This window comes from Tursiops truncatus, chromosome 3 (genome assembly GCF_011762595.2).
Source record: "Tursiops truncatus isolate mTurTru1 chromosome 3, mTurTru1.mat.Y, whole genome shotgun sequence".
NCBI lineage: Eukaryota > Metazoa > Chordata > Mammalia > Artiodactyla > Delphinidae > Tursiops > Tursiops truncatus.
Genome location: NC_047036.1, coordinates 167,212,106 through 167,226,906, shown reverse-complemented (window position 1 = coordinate 167,226,906; position 14,801 = coordinate 167,212,106). Strand labels below are relative to the sequence as shown.

Below are 14,801 nucleotides of genomic sequence, written 5' to 3'. Positions count from 1 at the left end.
AACCCCAGTCATGACGACCACAGATGTCCCCAGACACTGCCCAGTGTCCCCGGGAGGACAACATCCCCACCCCAGCTGAGAACTACTGCTTTAGAGACACAAATGGAAACATTTACAGATGAAAAAGCATCTGGGATTTGCATCAAAATAGCGAGAGAGGAGGAAGAATAGAGGAAACCAGAGTGGCCAGTAGATAATCATTGAATCTGAGTGATGGGTACATGTGGGGAGGGTCATTATTCCATTCTTTCTACTTGGGTGTGTTTGACACTTTCCACTATAAATAGTTGAAATGCTGAGGACATTCAAATTGAATCCATAGTTCAGTTCATCGTAACCTACCCAAGGTGCTCTCTCGGTTGAATCAAACGTGCGATGCTGATGTAAGACACGAACACTCAGGAGAAGCTGGGCAAGGGGTCCGTGGAAACTATCTCTAGTACCTTTGCAACTTTTCTGTAAAGTTAAAATTATTCCAAAGTAACAAGTTTATCTTTTGTTTAAGGTTTAAATGAATCATAAGCATATGAGAAATCAGCCGCTCCCGTGCCCAGTACTGGAACGCAGGCACAGGGGCCCCGTCGCAGGGCCACCAAGGACATGATGCACACAGCAGCCCTGAGAATACCGCCCCCCCCGCCCCCATATACCCTCACTCGCCCACAGATGCCAGGAGCCAGCCTTAGGCTCAGCTTGCCACACGCGTGGCATGAGGGGCCGGTCCGCCCCACAGCAGCCAGGGCAAGAATCCGCTTTCAAACCCACTTTATTATCTAGTCTCCACACTAGAAACACTCCTCACTTCTACCCTCGCTGCCCCAATCTCCACCAGCCAGGGGCAGCGGGCTTCAGAGGGGTTCTGGAGGCCCCTCCAAGGATTCGCTGGGCTCAGGTGCCCCCACGGAGGTGGCACTCCCGCGGCGGGGGGCGCTGGCTCGGGTCAGCAGCTCCAGCCTCCGGAAGCGCAGCCGGGTCTGGATGGCCCAGATCGGGGGGTGGTGGCCAGGCAGCGAGGGGTCCTCCTCGTACCCATGGCTGCTGACGGTGGAGTCAGAGCTGTCCTCCGTGCTGACCACCGACTGCTTGCAGACAGGGCAGGAGCGCCGGGTGGGCTGGGAGAACCAGGGCTTGATGCACTTGCAGTGGTACGTATGGGAGCAGGGCAGGATCTTGAGCTGGTCACCTTCCTCGTATTCATCCAGGCAGATGGCACACAGGTCGTGAAGCCTCGTGAAAGTGCTCACCTGGGCCCTCTGGCTGGCCCACGCCTTGACCCCTGGCCCGCGGGCCCACCAGGCCCGCAGCCAGTTCCATAGATACCATAGGACGAAGAAGGCGGTCATGATCAGGGCCAGGGTGCAGCCCAGCACCCAGGAGATGGCCAGCATGGGGTGGCAGTCCAGGTCCGGGCAGGCCGGCTGGTCGGGCAGCAGGAGGATGTGGGCCAATTTATCGCAGCGCACGATGACCCGCAGGTCCTGGGAGGTGGCCTCACCCACGAACACCGAGGGGATGGTGATCTGGCGCCGCAGGTCCTCGTAGACATAGGCCATGAGCACCAGGTCGTCAGAGCGCACGTTGTACACGATGGCCGCCTGGAAGCCGGCCCGCTGGGCGTGCAGCACCTTGAGGTCAAACGTGCAATCGTACCGGCGGATCAGCACGATGCCACCCAGGGAGCCGTTGCCCGGCCGCGGGCCCTCGATGGGATGACACGCGTTGGCCGGTCTGGCCTCCGTCAGGTAGCCCCGCACACCTTCGGGGGCTAGGGGCACCCCGAACAGGGCCGGCAGGTCCGCAAACTCCACGGTGCTTGAGTTACCATCCAGCACGGCTCGCACCACTGCCTGTGTGGGCACCAGCAGCCCCAGAAGGATCAGTGAGACCCTGACTGCCCCCAGGGCCAGGACTGGCCAGGGCTGCCCCATGGCCAGCCCCTCCTTCTCTGGCTGTGGTGTGGAGCTAGGTCTCGCTGGGGACCATGGACAGGAGGCCTCCAGGCATCTCCAGGACCTCCCAGGGGGCCCATGGCTGGGGTGTGAATGGAGTTTGAACGGGTGGCTCATAGGCAGTTAGGCAGAGCAGCTGGGACCTGCGTGGCCCTAGACAGAAACAGCTCCTGGTGGCAGCCCAGCGTGCATTGTGTCTTTGAAGGTTGGTCCCAGGAGGAGCTGACCTACCCAGGCGGCCTTCCTAGCAGATGACGCTGAGACCAGGAGCCCCCAGAGTTCTAGATGCCCCCGGCCTCTGTGACATCATCCTGTTACATCCTGGTCCCTCACCCACACCTCCCACCAAGACAGAATTCCTGGGGCTCTGACCTGGGGGGCTGGGCAACCTTCGCAAAAACTTCTGGACGGCTTAGAGCATCCCCAGCTCCTGGACCTCGTAAGGCCCAGAGGTGCCACAAAGTGGGCTGGCGGCTGCCCCACCACCACCCCATGGCTTGGATCCGGCCCCCACACTCACATTCTGCCAACATCATCTCCCCAAGCCTCCTAGGGACCCACTGAGGAAGGGGCTAATTTCCCCCCCCTTTCGAGATTTCCAGGGGACTCAGACTTGTTCAGGGCACCCTCTGCCCATGAGGTCTTAGAGCCCAAATCCCAGATATCCTCCCTCTCTTCCCCTCGCTCACTCTGCTCCAGACACATGGGTCTCCTTGCTGTGCCTCCAACACACCAGGCCCGGTCCTGCCTCAGGGCCTTTGCACAGGCTGTTCCCTCAGCCTGGAATGCCCTTTCTCCCTGTGATCGGCTCTTTCTCACCCTTCAGGTTCTCAGTTCATGTGTCCTCAGAGTCTAACTGACTTGATATGGGGGGAGGGAGAAGTGCCAAGGTCAGGGCTGGGCTGGCAGGAGTGGGTGGTCCAAGTCCTCAGCACCTGGTAGACTACCTGCACTGGCTTTATTCTCTCAGGTCAGAGCTTCCTTTCTAGCCGGGTCTCCAGCTGTCCCTCATCCCTCAGCCAGAGCCCTGGCCATCAGCCTCATGACCCCCCAACTCCTGATACTCAAATCTCCCACCGTGAGTCTGCTGCCTGGTTGGGCAGCCTACTCAAGCCCTGATTCCTTGCTCTGTCATTGACAAGCTGTGTGATGCCAGATAAGTCACTTAAGCTCTCTGGGCCCCAGCTTCCAGATCTGTAAAATGGGTGTAATGATGAGAAACCCGTCTTGTAGGGCTGGTGGTATGAGAATTAAATGAGAGAATGCCTGATTGGCATTCAGCATAGGGTCTGAATTTTTTCATTCTCCCATAACAGACCTGCCTCCAGTTCACAACTCTTTCAGTTCATCACCACATGCCAGCCAGGGATATTTCCAAAATCTCAATCCTCTTGTCTCTCCCATGCTCTAAACTCTCCCATGGCTCCCCATTGCCCTCCAGATAAAGTCCATGTTCATTTCTGTGTCCTACAAGCTCTCCCATGGTCAAGCCCCTGCCAATCTCCAAAGCCTCAATGTTTTTCTTTCTTTTTTAAAAATTATTTGTTTGTTTATTTATTTATTTTGGGGTCTTCGTTGGGTCTTCGTTGGGTCTTCGTTGCGTTGGGTCTTCGTTGCTGCACGCGGGCTTTCTCTAGTTGCAGTGAGCGGAGGCTACTCTTCGTTGCGGGGCACAGGCTTCTCATTGCAGTGGCTTCTCTTGTTGCAGAGCACGGGCTCTAGGCGCATGGGCTTCAGTAGTTGTGGCGCATGGGCTTTGTTGCTCCTCAGCATGTGGGATCTTCCCAGACCAGGGCTTGAACCCATGTCCCCTTCATTGGCAGGCAGATTCCTAACCACTGTGCCACCAGGGAAGTCCCCTCAGTGCTTTTCAATGTTCTAAATGCATCATGACTTGCTGACCTCTAGAACTTTGCAAATGCTGTTCCCTCTGCCAGGAACAGAATTCTCTCCCTCAACCATAGTTTGCCAGGCTGGCTACTTATTCTTTAGGTTTTCTCAGTTGGTCTAATACCTCCCAGAGCAGGCCTCGGCCAATGATAGAGAAGAGACACAGGAGTGAAACAGGCAGAAGGCCATGTGACAACAGAGGCAGAGATTGGAGGGATGTGTCTACTAGCCAAGGGATGCCAAGGGTGCCAGCAACCACCAGGAGCTGGGAGTGGGGCACGGAACAGATTTTCCCTCTGAACCTGCAAGAAGGAATCAACTGGGCTGATACTTTGATTTTGGACTTCCAGCCTCCAGAACTGTGAGGGAATACATTTCTGTTGTTTTGAATCCCCTGGTTATGGCAGCTGTAGAAGTGAAGGCACAATGGAATCCTTGTCCTAGGGTCTGCATCTGGGTGAGGCCAAAAAAACATGAGGTGTCACCGCACTGAGACTGGAGGGTAAGGATGAAGTTGGTGTAAGGGGGCAGAGAACAGCATGTTGGGGATGCAAATGGCATGTGCAAAGGTCCTGAGGTGAGCGAGAGGAGAGGGAGGGGGAGGGAGAGAGAGAGAGAGAGAGAGAGAGAGAGAGAGAGAGAGAGAGCTGAATGGTTGGATATGACAAGCCATTCAGAGTGGCTAAAAAGAGGGTCTTACTCAAGGATAGGAGAGAGATGGGGGAAGGAGGGGCAGGACCAGACCCAAACCTTGAATGTCCATGGCCTTGGGGTTTACACAGAGAATGATGAGGAGCCACAGAAAGTTTAGAGTAGAGGCAGGACATGACTGGATTTTGTTTCCCATTTCCGCTCTATATATTTCTGCACTGTTTGCATCTTTTACGATGGGAATAAATTCACTTATTCCTCCTGAAATAAAAGAGATTTATGTTTCTGAAAGAACCCTCTGGTTGTTGCGTGGAGGGTGGGTTGGAGAGAGAGAGAAAGAGGTGGAGAAGCCACGGAGGCAGCTGTAGCATCAGGGGAGGGACTGGGGAATGGGACAGAGAGACTAAGAGGGGACAATATCCCTGAATGAGTGAGTGGGTGTGAAGGACAAAAGGGGAGGTGACCATGAATGTCTCCCCCTGGGGCTTACTTCAAGAAAGACTTGTTTGGTGGTACAGTCTTTAATGTCTTTCTGGCAATTGCTAATTTCCCTAAGAGACAGGTCCTTGGCCCCGTTGGCATTTTAAAACATCCTTTTGTTTTCTGTGTCTTTGTTTCTTGTGAGTCCCATCCCTTCGTGGCAAGAGATATGGGTTTTTCGTTTATGACTCTCACAAAATTTTCTTTTTAAAGAAAGATAAAATGTAGATCCTTAGGGAGTATTTGGTAAATAAAGGAACAGGTGCATGGTAGTAGGGGAAAAGGTCAAGAAAGAGTTCTCCAAAGATGGGCAGTTGATAAATAGGGTGTATTCGTTTCCTAGGGCTGCTGTAGCAAAGTACCATAAACTGGGTGGCTGAGAACAGATGTATTATCTTGTGCTTCTAGAGGCCAGAAGTCCAAGATCAAGGTGTTGGCAGGGTGGCACTCCTTTTTTTTTTTTTTTTTAATATTTATTTATTTGGCTGCACCAGGTCTTAATTGCAGCATGCAGGATTTAGTTCCCTGACCAGGGATCGAACCCGAGCCCCCTGCATTGGGAGCGTGGAGTCTTAACCACTGGACCACCAGGGAAGTCCCAGGTGGCACTCCTTCTGAAGTCTCTTCTGGTGTGCCAGGGAATTAACGCCCTGTGGAGCAGCCCAGAAACAATGAAAAATGGAGGCGAGTGGACAAATGCCCCATCTCTCGCTCCTCAAATGAGATAACTCTGGGGTGCACATCCCTCACCATCTCCTAGAGGCCCCCAGTGAGAATGGGCCCCAACTGTCCCCATGATAACTTGCTCTTGACAATGCTTCCTTCATGGGTTGCCTTCCTTTTCCTGTCTCCCTCCTGCCACTCCCCTCCCAGTGTTTTCTGAGATCACTTCCAAAATAAATAACTGGCATTCAAATCCTTGTTTTGGGGTCTGCTCCTAGGCCAACCCAACCTAAGACGCTGCCTGAGAACAGAAGAATGCACAAGAAAGCAGAACAAAGAGACCAGGAGAGACCCAGGTCCTAAAAACGTCATTTGAGCACTTCAGTCCATCTGAGCCTGAGGGCCATACAAACGTGTACCCCTGTGACATGAGCCAGTTATATTCCTCTTTTTGCCTGAGAGAGGGTGTCTATCCCCACACAACAAACCTCATAGGGGAGTGGTGAGTCTTCCAGAACCTCATAGGAGAAGACACTAGGAGCAACTGTAAGTTTGATTTTCTTTTTCTGCTTCATGCTGTCTCCTTCCCCAAATATTTCTAGCAAGAACCTACTCTGATTATGCTGGAGGGGACATACCATAGATGACTGGTTCCTCTGACTCTTAGTTATAAAGCACATATCAGATGGGGTGATGAGATGTGCCAGTGTTCACTCTGATTGCTCCAGAAGTCAGAGTCACATCAGATTCCTTCCTTGGTGCACCTCCTGTAAATTGGATGCTAAACTTGCACATACATGGGCGGGCATGCAGTACACATACCCATCCAGCAGGATTGCGATTCAGGAAACCCGTGTGGCCCCAGGGGGCTGAGGCTTGAGCTGGAGGGGGGGTGGACTTGGAGGTCTGCCAGGGGTCCTTGATAAATTGCCAGTGAGTCATCCACAGGAAGGCTGCCCTGGGCCCCTCTGCCTCTCTGTCTCTCCTCTCTACGTATCTCTATTTATGTCTCTCTCTCCCTCCTTCTCTACCTTTGTGTCTCAGTCAGGGTCGCTTTTTGTCTTTGCCTCTTTTGTTTCTGCCTCTCTGTCCCCCTCTCTCTAACTTTCCCTCTGTCTCAGTCTTTCTATGTCTCTGTGCCAATATCTCTATTTGTTACTATCTGACTCTGCTGTAAGTCCTTGTCCTGAGATTTCTGTCTCTGTCTCTGTCTGTGCCTGTCTCTCTATGTAAGTTTTTTTGGTCTCTGTCACCTTGTCCCTGTGTCTCCTTGTCTAATTTACTCTCTTTTCTTGTCTCTCGTGCTACTTTCTGTGTGTGTGTCTTTCTCTGCCTGCCTCTCTCTCATCCCCCACTTCTCAGTCCCACACCTGGCCCACAGCAGATAACCCACAGTGGGTTTTGTCAGCTTGAAAACAAAGGCACATCTCTGTGACATGGTGAGAGAGGGGAGCTGGGTTTATGGCCCAACACAGTCCTCACTTACTGGCTGAGTAAGTCCCTCCCAGTCTCAGCATCGCACCTCCCCATCTGTAAAATGAAGGGCGTCAGTGCAGAGCCAACAGTCTCTGAACACAATTGTCAATGGACCTTCCCACTGTCTTTTGAGCTTGGGGCTGTGCTTTTTCCTACTTTTCCCAGGAGGAAGCTGGCAAAGGGGGGATCATCCTCCCCAAGTGCCACAGCTAAGAGGAGGAGGGACCATCTTCCACGCCCCAGGCTCCCCAAACCTCCTGCCCTTGCTGGGCGAGGCATCCAGCTGCCCGTCACAGACTTGCTGTCTGAGGTCAGATGGCTTCATGTGTCTTCCCACCTTTCCTCTCCGAGGTCCCAGTATTTTTTGTTTTTTTTTTTTTTTTTTTTTTTGCTGTACACGGGCCTCTCACTGCTGCGGCCTCTCCTGTTGCGGAGCACAGGCTCCGGACGCGCAGGCTCAGCGGCCATGGCTCACGGGCCCAGCCGCTCCGCGGCACGTGGGATCTTCCCGGACCGGGGCACGAACCCGTGTCCCCTGCATCGGCAGGCGGACTCTCAACCACTGCGCCACCAGGGAAGCCCGAGGTCCCAGTTTTTATGATAGAATAATTAAATTTGTGAAGACAGGAAACACTGCTGAGGAGAGGGGTCTGTCTGCACAGGACGATGTGCCAGGTGATGGGTACACAGTCGTGACCAAGACAAAACTCCTGAATTTACAGAGATTATATTCTAGCTGAGAGGAGGGGAGATAGCCAGGACACAAATTAACTGAATGAATAAACCATCAACCATCAAAATAAATAATTTCAAGGTGGGACGTGCTATGAAGGAAATCAGGCAGCATTAGTTGGGGCACTCAGGGAAGGGCTTCCCAAGGTGGGGACATGTGAATGGAAGCCCGAAGTGGGGGAAGGCCTTCGCGTCTAGAACATCCTTGGGGCGCCACCAAATCATACTTCATGAGCACCTGGGATTTGTTGATTGGTGTCCTTTCAAATCAAATATTTGCTCATGCACCTGCTGTGTGTGTGCGCCAGGCACTGGGGGCACAGGAGCGACTGGGACAGACCCAGCCCCCACCCTCTAGGAGGCTCTGTCCAGCAGAGGAAGAAAAGGTTCAAACAAATGAATGAGAAAGTCTCACAAGACAATGTGGAGATAAGATAAAGGCTCTAAGTATCCAATCAATGGAAGAATGCTAGAAGGTGTGGGTGAAAGTTTAAGGAGAAACAGGCTGGTTACATATTGTCAAAGTAACCCTCCCACGATATTTTACAGATTTGAAAGGTAAGAAGGTAACTTTCCAGGGGGGAAATGTGGTGTTGTCCTAACCACGCGATCAAGGTTAACATCACTGGTGATGAGATAGAGCAACTTCCGGAGTCTCTTGACATCCTACACCAAGAAGGATGCAACATCACCCTCATGGGATTCTGGGCAAAAACGCATGACCCCAGTCCAACCGTGAGCAGACATTGGACAGATCAGAACTGAGGGACCTTCTGCAAAATCCCTGGCCAGTGCTCTTCATAAATGTCAAGGTCATGGAAGACACGGCAAGACTAAGGAAGTGTTCCAGAGTGAAGGACGCCAGGGTGATATGACGATGAGATTCAGAGTGATCCTGGGTGGGATCCTGGACACTCATGGCAAAACTTCAGTAAGGTCTGTAAGTTCGTTAGCAATATTGTACCCGTATTACTTTGCTGGTTTTCATCATCTTACCGGGTTACATACGATGTTAACATTAGGGGAAGCTGGGTGGAGGGTATGCAGGAATGCCACTTATATTTCTGCTGCTTTTCTGTAAATCTAAAATTATTCCAAAAGAAAACATTTTTTAAATACAACCAAAGAGGCTTAAGGCACTAAAATGAAGGACAATGGGGAGGACGAGGGAGAGGAAGCAGGGGGAGGAGCAGAGCCTGGCCTATCTGGGCTCCCTGCAAGCAGCCCTGAGACAGGTTTCGGGTGCAAGCAGTTTATGTGGGAGGTGATCCCAGGAAGCCCCAGGAGGGAGTGAGGGAGTGTGGGAGGAATGGGAAGAAGCCCATCCAGGGTGCATTCGTGAGTAGGTGACTGTGGTGGGCAGATGGGGTTCAGTCCCATTGGGGACCTCTGCAGAGCATGAACTTCAGAGTTGCCTGGCGCTGGGAATGAGGGACCTGGGGTATTTACACTCCTGTTCCTGCCGGCCATTGGTTGGGGGCTGCTGGAGGGAATGGCGCGATCTCTGAGATACTTCTCACCTGCCATGGGTGTGAGCAGAGCAGGCTCAGGCAGAGAGTCAGAGCTGGGATGCCTCCCAGCAGTGCAGGGAAATGGTGAGGGCCCAGGGGATCTGGACAGGCCAACAGCATTAGCTGAAGAGACCTTACAGCTGCACTGACCAATATGGCAGCCACCATCTACCTGGGCTTATCTCAGTTCATTAAAATGAAATAAAATTAAACATTCAGTTCCTCACTCACACGTGCCACCTGTGCTCCACAGGTGCTCCATAGCCACCTGTGGGTGACTGTGTTTGGTGACATAGGTCTAGAACATTCCATCAGTCACAGAAAGTTCTATTGGACAGCACTGCATTGGAGGATTTTAAGCGAGAGAGTGGCATGATTCAATGAAGGCGCTAGGAAAATCCCTCTGGCTGCTGAAGGAAAACAGTCAGCTGGGGGTCAGGGTGGAAGCCAGCAGCCCAGGAAGGAGGCAGGGGCAAGCTGGAGGTGACGGAGGCTCGGACTGGTGCAGTAGCAGTAGGGGAAGTAGCTGTTTGGAAATGGCATCACCAGTGAGTCCTGACCGTTTGGACCTAAGAGGTGAAGGGAGAGGAAGAAGAGGAGCTGAGATCTGGACTCCGCTGTGAGCAGCAGGGGGGCGGTGGGAGGCCTGTCCCTCAGATGGGGACCCAGGAGGGAAAGCCAATTCAGGTGCAAATGTCGGCTTTGTCTGGGCCCCCCAGGGCCTGAAGGGTCAGGGAGAAGTCCAGGGGGACATCCAGTTGGCAGCTGGACTCTAATGGTGGAGGCCTGGGTAAACACAGGAATCTGGGCCCTTGGGCCATTCTGGCCGCAGGCCCAGCTGGCAACTACTGGGCCGTGATCTAACTCGGCAGGCGGAAGCCAAGCCCCGTCCCCAGGCTCGAAGGCTTGCCTAAACGCTAACAAGTTTTGCCTCCACATGGCGGCAGGGTATGCGTGTGTGTATGTGTGTGTTTAATTCCGGAATGAATTTAATTCTAATTCCGCCGACTTTGGGGATGGGAAACAGCTGTCTTAATGAGTTAAACAGTGGGTTTAAAATAGCAGGCATCTGTTCGCAGTCTGAGCTAGCACCTGCTGAAGCTGCTTGGAGGCTCTGGGGCTCACAGTTCGGGGGTCCTCTGGGGATGGTGCAGGACATGGGGTTAGCAGGTCCAAGAAGCAGGTTCAAAGCTGGCCCTGCCACCTGGCAAGTTACCTCCCCCTGGAACTTCTGCTGCTTCGTCTGTAAAAACAGCGTCTGTTTACCCACCACACTGAGCCGTCCTCTGTGCTGGAACCAGGTGCACAGCTGAGGATGGCTCAGGCTGGTCCTGCGGGGGTGACAGACCATGAGAACATACCCCCAGAGCTCACATGCCTCCTGGCTGTGTGGCCTGAATCTCTCCGTGTCTGTTTCCTCATCTGTAAATGGAGGTAATGACACTACCCAACGCACAGAGTTGTTTAAAAGTTTAGATGAGGGACTTCCCTGGTGGTGCAGTGGTTAAGAATCTGCCTGCCAATGCAGGGGACACAAGTTCGAGCCCTGGTCTGGGAAGATCCCACATGCTGCGGAGCAACTAAGACTGTGCGCCACAACTACTGAGCCTGCACTCTAGAGCCCACGAGCCACAACTACTGAGCACACGTGCTGCAACTACTGAAGCCTGCGCGCCTGGAGCCTGTGCTCTGCAACGAGAGAAGCCACCGCAATGAGAAGCCCGCACACCACAGAGAAGAGTAGCCCCCCGCTCGCCGCAGCTAGAGAAACCCTGCGCACAGCAACAAAGACCCAATACAGCCAAAAATAAATAAATTAATTAATTAATTAATTTTTAAAAGTTTAGATTAGTTAAGACACGTGAAGTCCATGCTTAGAACCAGGTCGGGCAGACAGTGAGTGCTATGTAAATGTATAATGAGTTTTTTAAGTAAATAAATGTATCATAGAATTCCAGAGAGGAATAAGAGCTAGGGAGAGGAAATCACAGGGTGATGGATGCCACAGAGGGGACTAGGTGGAGCTGATTTAGACAGGGAAGTCAGGGAGGGCTTCCCTGAGGAGGTGACTTTTGAGCTGAGACCTGAAGGCTTCCCACGTGTAAGTCAGGAGTGGAGCGTTCCAGGCAGAGGGAATGGCAGGTGCAAAGGCCCTGTGGCAGGACCATGTTTGGGTATTCTGCAAATAGCAAGGAGGCTGGCATGGCTGGAAGAGGACTAGGGCCAGAATTTGAACAAACCTGTCGGTTGCATTATGGAATTTAAGCTTTACCCTAAAGGCACTGGGGAGCCACTGTGGGTTTCAGCTCAGGAAAGAGTGAGATCTGATTTGCAGCCAGATTGACGGCTCTCATCTTGGTTTCTGCTTGCATTTTTTAAGCACCTACTGGACACCTGGCCCTCATGCAGAATCAGAGTTGCTCATGGCCAAGCTGGGAAAGAGAAACACGTTGAAATGCCACACACTTCTATCCCAGCTCGGCAGAGTGTAGCCCACGGGTGACGTTCTGGGCACAGACAGCCCTGGGTTCGAGTCCCAGCTCTGCCACTTCCCAGCCACATGGCCTGTCCTCAATCTGTCCTTCTTGTGACTGAGTTGTCTTCTGGATGGAACAAGACGATCCACGCCCAGCACTTCGCATGTGCTGTCACCATGTTTCCAAAGCTTAAACTAACTTCTTAAAAAGTGAAACGCACACCTACTATATGACCCAGCAATTCCACTCTTAGGGATCTGCTCAAGAAAAAGAGATCACACATCCATACAAAGACATGTACCTGCAAGTCCAGAGCAGCCCCAAACTGGAAACCACCAAACTGTCCATCAACAGGTAAATGGATAAGCAAACCGTGGTCCATACGAACCATGGAACATTCCTCAGCTGTGGGGAGGAAAGAAGCCCTGAGACAAATGATACGGAAGCCAGATGGAAGAATGCACACCACGTGATACCCAGAAAATGCAAACTAATGTATAGTGACTGAAAGCAGATCAGCGGTTGCCTGAAAAGGATGGGGGGGTGGGCGGTGAGGGGCAGTAGGGAGGAGTTACAAAGGGACCCAAGGGACCTGGCGGGGGTGATGTGCCCGCACGAAAACACATCCAACTCACACTTCAAATATTTGCATTTTACTGTATGCAAACTATACCTCAATAAAGCTATAAAAACAGATGAATGAAATAACCCCTTCCCCCAAAATGCCAAGCACTTAGCCCAGTGCCCAGGGTGCAGGAGGTACCAGCTGGGCTGGAAAGTTCGTGGGTGACCATAATGGGGGTGGGGGACAGGCATGGTGTTGGGGGAATTTTGGGGGAATCTTCCTGAGGCTGCAGTCCGGGGCCACAAGCTTGCCCCAGATACACTTCCTCCCCACCCTTGCGCTCCACAAGCCTCCATCCGGGGAAAGGAGCCTCGCCATCCCGCACTTCACCCAGGCCCGGAAAAGTAATTTCTTAACGTTCTGCTCTCCGCCAACAAGACACAAGATTAATTACAGCCATAAACACATTGGGCGCCGCCTAAATATTTCATAGGTCTGTGCGTGCGCGCGCGCACACACGCAGCTCTCTCGTTTTTTATATTTTGTTTTTAAGGGAGGCTGCAGGTGGACACATGGGGAGATTGCCCCCCTCTTCCCTCCCGTCCCTTCGCTTTCCTTTCCCTCCTGTTCTCTCCTGTCTTTTCTTCATTCCTTCCCCTGCTAGAAGGGTCTCAAGGATATGGGGAGCTTTTGCCCTGGGTTCAATGGAGGAATGGGTTTCCCTGGCTGCCTCTTTGCAAGTTGGCAGATGTGCCAAGAGGATGTAGGGGATGGCAGGGGGTCTGGGCATGACCTTACTCTCAGGGGAAAAACTGGAGGCCCCTATGTCATTATGGAAAGTGGCCAAGAGCCCCCTCCCCCTTCCCAAGGATCAACACTCATTTATTCATTCGACAGATATTTCCTGGGGCTGTGGAGTATGACAGTTTAGAACACAGACTTGGGATCAGAGGACCCGGTCCAATTCAGCCTCGACAATTTCTTGGCTGTGTGACCTTAGGTGACTGTCTTTACCTCTCTGAGCCTCAGTTTCCCTGTTTGCAAGGTGGGGATAATAATTGTACCCTATATCACAGGGCTGCTTTAAAGCTTAAATTAGACCTAAAATACTTATAATGTTCTCAGTGTGGGGCCGGGTATACAGTAGGTGCTCAATAAGGTTAGCTATCATAAGGAGGGTATATTACTGTTTGTTGAGCTCTGGGCCCTGTCCTGGGAGCTGGGAATGGAGCAGCAAAGAAGACCAATGGTTACCACCCACCATGTTCAGACCTTATTTCTTCTTTTTTTAGCCCTGCACTTTACATATGGAGGCTCAAAGCCATGAAGGGGTTTGGTCAGAGACTCAGTGTAGGATATGGCTGAAGGAACTCAGAGATGCCTCAATAATCTCAAGGTCTCTTCTTTTTGCTGATGCAGAAATTGAGACCCAGAGAGGGACAGGGAAGTCTCCCATTCCTCCAACTCTGTGCCCAGCCCCAGGTCTCAAGAGGGAGCCCAGAAAATTTCCTGTCACGTCCCTGCCTGTCTTTGGTGCTGCAGTGTTGGGAGCCGCCTGCCTGCAATTTACCAAATATGACAGTGTCTTGGCCCCAGTGGTCCAGCCTGAGCCAGTGGCATCTGCAGGGCTGTCACCTCCCACGCTGGGTCTGAGTAATGGAATGAGAGCGAGAAACTCAGGCTCTTACCGTGTGCCAGAGCCCAGCTGGCCAAGAACTTCTGCAGAATTGGGGGATGGCCGGAGACTCTCAACAACCCTACGGAAGGACGGATCATAACCCCATTAGATAGATATGGAAACTGAGGCTCCAGGATGGAAAGTAAGTCAACCTGTGTTACACAGAAGATACTCATCTGAGTCTCTCCTATTGCTGACCCTGGGTTTCAGGTTGCAGACAAGCAGTGGCCAAGACAGACCCAGGAGCAGCCCTCTCAGGGCTCGAGTCCAGAGGGGAGGATGGGCAATGAGCAATAAACACTATAAATAATTGTATGGTGTGTTGGATAATCAATGCTGTGCAGAAAACAACGAAGCAGGGAGAAGGTATAGTATGTCAGAGACGGAGGAGGGTGAAAGGATAAGAGGGGCTCACTGAGGAGATGACATCTGAGCAGACACCTGAGGGAGGTGAGGGAGGGAGCCATGGAGGGGGGGCGGAATCTGAGCAATGGTATTCCAGGCCGAGGGCACAGCTCGTGCAAAGGCCCTGGGGCAGGACTGTGCCCAGCGTGTTGGAGGAACAGCAAAGAGGCCCTTGTGGCTGCAGCACAGTGAGCAACGGGGAGAGAGGGAGGAGGGGAGGGCAGGGAGGGGACGGGGCAGGTCGTGCAGGGCCTTGTGGGCCCCAGGGAGGACTTGGGCTTTTACCCCCAGGGAGGTGGGAGCCCTGGAGGGCTGTGGGCAGGG

At 52.6% G+C, this 14,801-nt stretch overlaps 1 protein-coding gene across 1 annotated transcript; it reads right to left on the bottom strand.

The window, feature by feature from the left end:
* Positions 1-649: 649 nt before the first annotated feature.
* On the bottom strand, positions 650-14,549 carry ZNRF4 (zinc and ring finger 4). The gene has a single exon (XM_073803376.1). The coding sequence runs from the start codon at positions 2,064-2,066 to the stop codon at positions 849-851; it is 1,218 nt and encodes a 405-aa protein (XP_073659477.1). The 5' UTR covers positions 2,067-14,549; the 3' UTR covers positions 650-848.
* Between the last annotated feature and the right edge of the window lie 252 nt (positions 14,550-14,801).